Consider the following 11,775-nt stretch of genomic DNA (forward strand, 5'->3'; position numbering starts at 1 on the left):
ATTTCTTGCAAGTGTTTGACGAATGGATACCTTGATGAGCTGTAAATAATTTAGACACAGGAGGTCTACTCACGCAGCACACGGGGGAGCACTTGTTCAGCCTCAACAGAATAAATAATCTTAAATGAGTGACACACTGTGTCAGGCTGTAACACCCACCACCGGCCCCCCTTCGCCCTGTCAGCTGAGGTTTGGCTGCACCGAAACAGAACGCTTTGCCATAAGAAGATTACCTTCGGTTAGTTTGGATATCGATGGATTAAGTAAGAATAGAATGAGAAGATGAAATAGGACTGAAAGGGCTCCTTAAGGCAGCAAAGTGGAGACACCTGTTTCTCCAGAGTTTTCTTGCTTTTTCACTTCATCGTTGTAGAAACAATATCTATCTATGATGAAGAAAAGAAGGTGCAAGGCTCTATGGAAAAGTTTAAGAGCAAATTCAAGATGGAGTTATGCTGCCCACATAGTTTCCTGTTTAGAGCCATTCAGATGCGTTGTCCATGTTTTCTGGCTCTTTCCAACCACAGCAGAAGTAAAGGGTAAGGTTGTGGCTGTGTGTGAGTGTGTCTTTGGCAGCTAAGCCGCTGAAGGTTTCCAGGAGCTCTTTGATGTGTATCTGGGCAATGCACTATTAGAGGGATTTTCCTCGTTGACAGCTCAGAGAATGTGTGGAGGAATTGCGATGCCAGCGGGCCAAAAGAATGCTAGAAACAGGATTAGGATCATATTCTGGCAGCTCCTGTCACTTCATCAATGGGCTAAGGTTTCCTCAGTGACAGCCCTCCTTCTCTGCCCGGCTAAAACCTTTAGTGGGACCATAAAAGGGGTGAGAGAGGGGAAAAAACAATGATTGAATGGTGTGCTATGATTTCTGTGCTGGGTTTGCTCTGAGGCCTTTGTGTTGGAAGGTCTGGGGGGTGGCACAGATTTGGGAGGCGGGGAAGGTCATGGAGATGAGAAAGGGGGGACTATGTGAGGGGGGGGTGATAGGGTCTTTCTTGGAAGTTTTACATCCAAATCCCCATAGCGGAGCATGCGGTTTAAACTGAAGTGAGAGAACCACACTTCAGGGTCTCCATGGAGACAACAGCAGCAGGTGGATGTGGTCAGGCCTCTCCCCAAAGCGAGATAATTGTACCTTTTACCTGAAGTCAGTTGCAATAAATCTTAGGTAATAAGAATGGAAAAGTTTCTTCCATAACCAAAGTAAAAAAAAAAATAATAATTGTCTTAAAGGAAATTACCTACATACATAAATTGGGTGGTCTCTAAAGGTGCTTTTCAGAAGGTAACGCCACAGTTTGCTCATTATGTGAAACAATACTTCACAATACTAGTGTGATTGTTGACATGTTATATAATGCCAAGAATTTCAGACCAGCATGCAAATGCTAAATCCTTCTCTCCTTCTCCTGTGAAGTGGATGAGACGGACTATATCTGAGGCTTCACTCTGGTTCTCCAGCTTTGTGCTACTGAGACGCTCGCCTTTCTCCCCCTGACTCGGGTGATAATCCTGACACGCACTGTCTGCATTTTTTACTGTACGTGTTTAAGCGCATTTGCAGAGCATTTATCTCTCCAATGTAAACCAATTTGGCTATAAGGGCCCTGGGCCAAGCTCGGCACTGGAGGAAAGAAAGAAAAACTCAAACCTAGCAGATGTGCAGAGAAAGGAGGATGGGAGAGCTGGCGTGGACTCAGGGTTGATGAACAACTGAAAGCAGCAAAAAAAGGGAAAAGCAGAGCTGTGAGAGAAAAGTAGCCCTTGTCCAAAGGGTAAGCTCTTGAAACTTGGGATAGGGCCTTCAAAGCCGATAGAGCGTGGATCACTGAATTGTTGAGTCACAGAATCTGAGAAAATCATATGAAGCTCCGGGCTAATCCTGTCATAGTGAAATCAGTGGTACTTAAGTTTCTTCAGACGAAATTTGGAGGCTGCTGCATTGACAGCTCTGCTGTTTGATACCGCCTATACACCTGTATCAGCTGTCTGTTAAGCTGCCTTCACCTCCTCCCTCTCGTCCCACGCAGCGTGATGTCTCTGTGGTAGTAATGGCTCATGAAATGGACCAAAGACCTAAAAGCTGCCAATCTCACTGCTTCATGATGCCTTCTGTAAGTGGCTCTGGTTGCTGGATGAACTTGCGACTTTGATCATCTCAAAAGGTAGACACCTGCTGTGTCAAACATTGCTATGTGCTATTCTCTGCAGCCATAAAGACTATGAGCTTCTTGGTCCCTGAAATGAGACATTAAGACAGAATCATCCTAGTTTAGTTGAGGCAATATCAAGGTGTTTTATTTGCTGGTGCACAGGCGGGGTGCAATGTGTCTGGATGGCTTTTAAAGTACCTGATCTCATAGCCTAAGGTTTCTGTAAATGAGGTGTTTGCTGCTCTTACCAATGAGATGTTACATGAGCAAGTACCATGGCTATCCAGGGGCACACGATAGATCTGCAGTATCATTACAGCAGTAGTGGCTCCACTTCACAGACTTTACTCTGTAGATGACTTTAGAAAGTGCAGAGGCCACTATTTATTTTGCATTTGCGTTAAGCTCTCCGACTCCAAATGCATTGTGATACTCCAAAGAGAGACAGGCTACAGTTCCATTTCAGTGAACAAAGTGTTTTTCTTTGCATACAGTGAAAACATTTATCTATGGGTGGATTAATGTGTGCAATATTAAAGCCCCAGTAAGCAAATAGATGTGATTCTATATTTTTACATCAGTAGGTGGCAGTGGTGTAACCTTGGTGCGTTTACATGGTGAGCTCGTCTCAGGAGAAAGTTGCAATGGGGAGTTTGGATGGTGGCGCTTGCGCCTGTAGTGATGTAATACAAAACAACAGGAATGGACAGGCTATCTATTTATTTACTGTGGCTTAAAACTACAAAAACAGCTCAGTAATGACATTAGGTTAATTTCAAGAAATGTTCAGATACACCATATTACAGTAACTCAAACTGATACAAAGTGTTTATAAAACTAAACCAAGTTGATTATTTTAACTATTATAACATTATCAAGTAATACATAACATTTCCCCCCTAGAATAAGGAATTCAATTAAACATTTTTCATCAGAAATTAAATTATTTACCCTAGAATAATAATCAATAACAATTTTTAATAATAAATGTTGAGCAAAGATATATAGATAGACAAAGGTTGGACTGTATGCGCCATTGTGGGTTACAACTTTCTTTTTGGATCTGCAGGGATTTAGGAACAATGTCAAGATTTCTCTGAAGACTTGAGTCTCGAAAGCACCAAAAGCTTAGCGCTCCCTGACTGAGTGGCACAGTCAGAGCTGCTCCATGTGCCACAGATAATGCTAAGAACTACCTCTCAATTCCAGCTCTTTGCCTGGTCTGCCCTGGCACTTTCGTCATTTCAGTTCTGCAAAACACAGGAGAAATACATCTTAACGAAACACCACAAACGTTGTCCTTACTCTTCTTAGGAGATTTCAAACACTATGTAAATGTATTAAAACTTAGCAGAAGCAGGTCTTGTTATCACATTTTTAAGAGATGAGCCATTGGTCTTGCTTTTTGTGTTTCTATATGAAATTAATATTGTTTCACTAAATGACTGTACAATTTATTACTACAGCAATGGCAACCTTTACTGAAACTGCAGAGAAATATATATGCATGTGATGGAGAAAAACGTAATGAAAAGTCATAAATTAAGTAAACTTTTGTATTTGCACCTTCATCTTGTCTTCGCTTTCTTGACGAGCTCCTCCACCTCCTTCATGAAGCGCAGGCAGAGTTCATCGTGCCACGGTAGCGCCACACACTGCACGGCCACGGGAAGACCCACGCCTCCAGTTGCAGCCTGTGACAACACAATTAGCGCGTGACTCACACACAACAGACTGTCTTCTGCTGCCACCTAGTGGACAACTGAAGACCTCCATCTTAATAGTATTGTCATTATTATTATTTTCTCTTACCTTCTTCAGGACCCTATGAAAGTGATCGCCTTTGTCCAAGTGACAGAGGTTCCTCTCGTCCTCTTCGGTCACCGTGGAAACAGGTACCACCCCAGCACAGAAGTTCAGCAGGTTGTAAGGCATTGAATGTGGAACCATACCTGGAGTTTATTAAAAAGGAGAAGATCAGAATAATTTACAGTAAATCATTAAGTACTAATATACTACTAGTACTAGTAATATTGCCAAAACTAATTATGAAAACATAGCATTGAAACACAAATAAAACAATATAGCAGTGGTGGAAAATAACAAGTAAAGTTGTTTCTATTGTTGTTTTTATTATTTTTGGGGTCGGTGGGAAAAAAAAAAGTCAAATTTTGAGCCAAAAATGGCCCTGTAACACTTAAAATCCTGAAGTGGATATAACTCGAAGTATTTGGTGAATTGGGCACTGGGAGAGGCTCAAAGGTAGAGCAGGTTCTGTTCTTGAAAAATGTCTCATTTTTGAATCTGAGCAAATAGTTACACTCGTGGTCTCAGTATCAGTTGTTTGTATAACTTTCAAAGCTTTGTTTTTCCAAACACATTCTGCTCTACTGTACTTTACTTTCACTGTCAAACTGCACTGAACATTTAATAATTTGATAAAAGTTCATGAATTAAGATGTAAACTCTGCTTTGAGCAGATTTTTGATGAGAATATAGAGACTTTCCTGACATAGTTTGGCTATATTTCGAAACTGGGTTATAGCACTGGTTTTTGGGTCGTAAAACTATGAAAAAATGACTGAATTCAAAATTTGGTACATGTGCATGGAGTGGAGGCTCTGTGGAGTGTATATTTTAAAAAGTTATGGATTTGGAGTTGAAATGAAGTTGGTATGAAAGGCAAAAGTCAAAAATATAGCTGGAATCACAGACATGGAGGACACTGCCATTGAAATGAATGGAGAGCTGCTGCTGTTTTCAGGCTTTAGGCCCTGTAACTATTGTAAAAATATCTGAAATCAAAATCTGGTGAATGTGCATGTCAAGGAGGTCCTCTGGGACGGAAACATAATAATGGTTTCATATCTGAAGCACAAATGAAGTCGGTACAAAAGGTCAAAGACAGAAAACATGGAGGATCGGCTCATGTCCATTGAAATGAATGGGGTTTCACGAGTGTAACTATTTGCTCTCATTCAAAAATGAAACATTTTTCAAAAACAGAACCTGCTCTACCTTTGAGCCTCTCCCAGTGCCCAATTCACCAAATACTTAGTTATATCCACTTCAGGATTTTCAGTGTTACAGGGCCATTTTTGGCTCAAAATTTGACTTTTTCTTCACATAAACATGTCCCACCGACTCAAAAAATGATAAAAAACTGGTAAATTTACTATCAGTGCATTTTTATGAAGTCAAACTAAAGATAGAACCCACATTTATTTCAAAATGTTATTTTATGAGTGAAATATTAGAGAAACAAAATGGGGTCAAAACAACGATGACAAGCTAAAATGAGCTCTTTGGGGACTAGAACATGACGAGACGTTTACGAGTTTACGTCAATGAGACGAGACAAGACAAAAATGGGAGAAAGTTTTTCGTCAGATCGTTCACAAACAGAGTTTGTGCGCAGAGTGAGAGAACACACCGGTAAACGTGACACGCAGCGGCGCCTCTTTCTCTCTCTCTCTCTCTCTCCCCGTGGCGTGCAGTCACTGCTCGCGTACATCCTCCTCGGAGCGTCTGACATCCATGTCACAGGGACTTTATTGTTTCTCAGGACAGTTTTCAAAACCGTGGCGTATGAACGCAGAAAGCACGTTGAGGTAGGCTACGTATGTGCAGACAGCGCTGTTGGTAAGAAAATAAATGTAAAAATCTCGAAGCGATGATCAGGGGACGAGGAGAGCGGGCGCTTTTGGGAAAAGTACTGTTCACAGTAGGCCTACCACTTCTGCCAGTGCCTATCGTGGTGTAATCTGTTTGTCAAAAGCTATAGAAAGACAATAGATAGCTATTATTTATCCCAATTTCCAAAACTTATTGAAATTAATTATAACTTCTTATAATGAAACAGACGAAAACGTGATAAAAACCTTTTTAATTTTCGTCTGACTAAAACGTGACTAAAACTATCACATTTTGAAATGACTAAAATGTGACTAAACCTAAAAGCATTTTTGTCCAAAAGACTAAAACTAAAACGGCTGCCAAAAACAACACGGTCTCCAGGTCAGCAACTTTTTGGCTCAAACTGGCACAGTCCCCACATCTGGACGTGGAGGTGAGTAGAGCCGTCGGCTCACCTCTGGTATCATATAAGTCCACCATGCAGTTAAAAATATGTAAAAGTATAGATCCAAGTAAAAGCGACATTAAAAGCGGGTGCAAACTCCGAGGTTTAAAAGAAAGTGATGTAGAAAATAGGTTAACACTGCGTTTGGGCAGGGGCTCGGTTTTGTTAGCAACGAGGACGCCAAATGCAGCAAATATCAAAAACGGCTTAAAACCATTTTCCCTCGCAGCAACACTGTTCCTGACGCTGCAATTTCGCCACTGTCTCTTTAAGAAACTCTGTGCCTGTCTGGCAAGTATTCAAAATAGATACATTAAAAGTTAGGTCTGCGGGGACTGTTGGCTGAACTGAGGAAACGAATATGGGAGGGACCTTGTGCCCAGGCGGAGCCTCGTCCCCTCCAGCAAAACAGCAGGAAAATGGGTGCTTGCAGGAGATTCAAAGATTACTCAAAAATACAATAATCAATTTGAGCAACAGTGGAGGTATGTTTTAGGAGGGAATGAAACACTAACATGACAAAAAAAAAAGAAGAAGTGATTTTTACATACGGTAATACTTTAAGTAAATTGAGTACTTCTTCCACCACTGCAATATTATATAGTGACTGCATTGTTATACTCCAACTCCAGTTATGACGACATATTAAAGAATTTGACTTATTACATACACATAAGCTTGCCGCAGTAACAGAAGTTGAAAGCAGGTCCAATTATTGGGCAAAGGACAACGTCTAATTTGAGTCTTCTCCACTCAGCTACAGTGTCATTCACACAATCCTACAAACAAGTGGTTTTAAATACAGCACAATTTCAACCCAAACTTTTCAAAGACTGAAAAAAACGCATGACAATTACCTCAATTGAAGCATGTAGCTTCCAAACACCAGTAGCATATCTAAAGGAACAATATTTCAGTATTATCTAATTGAGAAATTGAATGTGAAGACACAACTCACTCACCCAACTCCACTTGTGGATCGGAACATAAGGGCTCCTGAGGGCCACTGCAAAGCCAAACATAAAAACACAATGTTGAGTAAAAGACAAACCTATGTCAATTGGTACTAAAGATATATGGCACAATTTTATTTATAGATTGGAGGAACCAGAGGGAAAACTTACAAAGGGTTTGAGAATGATGGCAAGCGCTTTTTTCAACCAAATTGGCAAACTGTACATTGCAACTTGAGCGTGAAGAACGGGGTCAACTGGACTTCCTTCCCTGTTGTAAAGAATCATCAAATAGATTCAAACTTTCCCAGGACTATAATTTTATTGTATGGCTAAGTAAATATTTGCAATAGAGTTTGCTCACAATTGTTGCAAAAAAGTGGCGCCACCATCCACTAAGGCTCCTTTACTCATTAACTCAGCAACCTCAAGAATTCTTGTCGGCGTATATGGCACCAGCTGCAGACAAAATTTAGAGAAATTCTGTAAATTAAAATTGACATTAACGCCCTGTATTGTGCATTTGTGTCAGTCCTTACAGTATGTCCTGCTTGCTCTAACAACACTTTGACTTCTTGCACACCTCGAGTCATTGATGGAGATGTTGGTGTTTGCTCAATGCAATCAAAATATCCAATTCTCAGAGAATTCCTGCTCTGGTACAACTGGAAACAATACAACCATGAGATCAAGCTGAGAGTGTGTGCTTCATTTTAAATAGACAGCGAGTACACAAACAATACACAGACTAGATTCCCCACAAGGTTAGTATCAGGGCTGCACGTTATTGAAGTGACTTGCGATATGCGATACGGCTGTGCAATATCGCGATAACGATACTATTGCGATATTTCACCAAACACGATATGTTACATTTTTTTCAGCAAATTGTGTCAAAAGAAGACTTAAAAAACACCCAATCAGGACCAAAACAAGGGTAGAATTTAACAAAGCTAGTAAATGTTAAACTAAAACTGAACTTTTACACATGACTTCAAATGCATGAGTTGGAGTTTACAAAAAAATGGGTCGATCTCAGTCAGATGAAGGCTATGGTGATGTTGCGATATATTGTGGCTTCTCGCGATACAGATATTGCATCAGCTAATATCGCGGTACGATATTTTTTGCGATATATTGTGCAGCCCTAGTTAGTATGCATGTAATTAAATGGTTATTATTGTAAGTAATAAAGATTTTTCTTGGAAAAAGATAGGCAGATTGCACAGGACCCCTCCAGCCAGAAGAGAACGATCAAATTTGTGCCTATGTTGGACAATTTATTCGCCATTTATTACTATTTGCCATAATAGGTTTATCATATTGACACATACTAAACAGTGTAGATACAAACTCCATGCTACTTTATTTAAAAGGCCATGCTTGGACTGCTGAAAACCTATATCTGTAATTTAATCACACGGAGGAGCGTTGACTCTTGTTTTTTTGGCGTTCAAATGATCATTTGTTGCTCGCTATAAAAGGGCCGAACTTATTAGATTGACAGCTTTTAAAGTGCATATGACACATTAGACACATTTTTTGAACACAGTTACCACAATTTTATTGAAAATTTAGCTTCAATTAGTTTGGCATTTTTTGTGATGTTTATTGTTTCATTTCCTTATTGGACGCTGACAGGAAGTGACATAGAGGCAAACAATTTGTTTGACTCACTCATATCCCATTGACATAACATGGTTGCATGAAAAACTACTATGGAACTTTACCGCCATCTATGTCATCAGCTTAAAAAAATAAAAATGTTAATTAAATAAAAAAATAAAAATAAAAAAAATAGAGTTCTTAGTTACAACATATGTCATAATTACAAAATTATCCTATGCACATTATAGTCCAGACTGAGAACAACACCTATGAATTGTTTTTCATAAGTTGTTATTTTATCTTAAGAATTGTAGTGGCCTTGTGGTAAATTAATATTAATGGGACTTTCCTTAAATAAAATAACTGATGTACAGTAGTCATAACTTGGACTAATTGACCGATTATTGCTTTGTTTTTAGCGATCAACATGACCCACTTTTTGTGGAAGCATAGCAAGACTTGAATAGTAAAACTAGCACAAGTATTTGTCTCTGGCTCCAGTAGTGATCTATATAAACTATTCTACAGCTCTTTCATCTCTCTCCAACCACATATTAAACCTCCACAACTTCTGCATACATGTAACTTATTACTTTCCTGCTGTTGTGGTGAGACGGTGTAAGAGTGAGTTGTCTTGGACTGGGATGAATTAAAGCTAAAACTGTTAAAAAGACTATAAAATTGCTCCACAGAGACAAATAAAGTCCATTGATTTATAGGTAAAATAAAACCATAGATCTATTACACAACGCAGCCAATAAACAGGTCATTGCTGACAATGGTCCATTGTGAATTCATTTCATGAGTTCAGTCACCTGATGCACACTAAGCAAATGTCAATGCTGTATTCACCTCCTCATCAAATGGAAGCAGGGGAATAGTTGGGTCCAGAAAAACCACTTGCTCGCAAATTTCAGCCTTCATAAACAAAGCCAAACTGTCAACATCCCTTGCCATGGGTCCAGGTGTACTCAGCACTATCAGAACAATTAGAAAATATATTTCAGCTGTACGACTTTCAAATCGCCACTTTTAGTCTGTGAAAATGTGCCAGTGTGTATTTCCTCACCCGTCTTTTGTCCTCTGAAAATAGATTTACAACCCTTGGAACTACAACAAAAACAATCGAGTAAAACACAGATGTCATAAAAAGATAACATTTAGTTTGTGCCATTCACCTCAATCGACCTGCTGTGGGCTTATAGCCGCAGATGCCACAAAACGAAGCCGGGATACGCACACTGCCCCCAATGTCAGTGCCAATACCAATCACAGAACCTCCTGCCCCGATGAGGGCCGCTTCACCGCCAGAGGAACCTCCAGCGGTTTTCTGGAGGTTATGAGGGTTCAAAGTCTGCCCATAAATAGGATTACTGCAGTCATAGCTGCAGATAAGGCAGGGAAAAGCATTTGATGATGTTACTGCTACATTTAGGGGGAAAGTAAGAAACAAGTACAACTTTACTTTGTAATTTTCTGTACATGTCAGGTTTGTATATAATATTATAGATTTACTTGAGTAAAGCCTGTGGAAAGTTTGTCCTCACAAACGGAATCGCCCCTTGCTCCTTCAGGACCTTAACCAGCACACAGTCCTCATCAGCAGGCTGGTTTAAATATTTCACCACTCCACAGCAGGAGTCATGGTTCTACATTCATGTGGAAAAAACAATGTTATGTTGTAAAAAATATTGTGGTTATCTTTGACGTATTAAACTATTTCATGAAACTAAGTGTAGCCTACCTTGAGCAATAAATTTTCTTTGACACTAACAGGAACCCCATAAAGGATCCCTCTTTTGCAAGAGCCAATTGTTTTTAACTGCTCAAAACTGTCCAAAATAATCTCAGTGCAACAGTTCAGTTTCCTATCGACGTCAAGAGTCTGTAAAATAACAAACACAGAACAGAAGTTATATGTTGCAATCCCCGGTGTATGATGAGAGGTGAGCTGTATTCATGTACTTCTTAGAGTGGTTTTATCCTACAGTACTACTTGAGTAAAACTATAATGAAGTATATGTACTCCTACTTGAGTAAAAATAATTGTTCAAAGTAACGTTACTCTTACTTGAGGAAGCATATTGGCTCCTATAATATGATATTGTGAGTCAGCATTAATGACTTACCTTTTCCAAATAGGTGTAAAATACCTCCTCTGGAGACAGTGAGCTTTCCTGTAATTGCTTTGTTAGCTCAGACAAGGATAGACCTAAGATATAAGGGGCGTTCGTCATGGGATGCTGAAAGCAAAAGGATAGGCACAATCAGAATCAAGTTGTGGGGGAAACTCTTATCCCCAAACTCGGACCTGACAGTTTTCGTCTGAACCCCCGTGAGGAGCATTCATGTTTTACATAGACAAACTCTAGATCGGCAAAGGGAAAAACAAAACCACTGTGATGCAAGACTCAGAGCTGCATGTTTGTAACCCGCCAGCTCGGCAAAATACATGAATTTCAAAATGAAATAAAAATCCTATTTTTATGCTTGATCTGACTTACGGACTGCTTGTACTCCAGCAGAGCTCGCTCCGCCACTTGAAAGCTCTCCTCCCTTCGCCTTTGAGCCTCTAAGATCCGGTTCTTTTGCTTTCGCCGGCTGACGACCCTCTGGACCAGCAGCACAGCCCCAAAGCACGCAGCCCCCGACAGAAGAATGGCCTTAGACCGGTGTCCGAGGAAAGAACGTGCATTGTGCACAAACTGCTCGAAGCTCCCCATTTTCAGAGCATGAACCAGGCCTATAGACACAGAAACAACTGACCCCACATGTATGACAACTGCACCGACCACTTGAAGTTGTCAGCTAACTCCGCCAAATGAGCTCGTTTCCTCGCCGCTGACGGGACACGCTTCGTGTGGGTGTGGTTTCGTCTCGCCTTTAGTTAACAGTCAATAATACAGGTCATGTTGGCACCATGGATCTATCATAATAAACGGTTGGCACGAGCTCAGCACCAACGGTACCAGCCCAT

The 11,775-nt window shown here is 40.3% G+C and overlaps 1 protein-coding gene across 1 annotated transcript; it reads right to left on the minus strand.

The window, feature by feature from the left end:
- Positions 1 to 2,223: 2,223 nt before the first annotated feature.
- On the minus strand, positions 2,224 to 11,690 carry faah (fatty acid amide hydrolase). The gene is made up of 16 exons (XM_079574588.1): positions 11,303 to 11,690; positions 10,928 to 11,041; positions 10,543 to 10,683; positions 10,314 to 10,447; positions 9,977 to 10,183; positions 9,868 to 9,908; positions 9,651 to 9,775; positions 7,730 to 7,855; positions 7,555 to 7,649; positions 7,362 to 7,461; positions 7,200 to 7,243; positions 7,095 to 7,134; positions 6,908 to 7,016; positions 3,969 to 4,108; positions 3,723 to 3,850; positions 2,224 to 3,406 (listed from the first exon to the last, which is right to left on the minus strand). The coding sequence occupies exons 1-15, from the start codon at positions 11,519 to 11,521 to the stop codon at positions 3,725 to 3,727; spliced, it is 1,761 nt and encodes a 586-aa protein (XP_079430714.1). The 5' UTR covers positions 11,522 to 11,690; the 3' UTR covers positions 2,224 to 3,406; positions 3,723 to 3,724.
- Positions 11,691 to 11,775: the final 85 nt, after the last annotated feature.

The sequence above is a fragment of the Gobius niger genome, assembly GCF_951799975.1.
Source record: "Gobius niger genome assembly, chromosome: 17".
Classification (NCBI taxonomy): domain Eukaryota; kingdom Metazoa; phylum Chordata; class Actinopteri; order Gobiiformes; family Gobiidae; genus Gobius; species Gobius niger.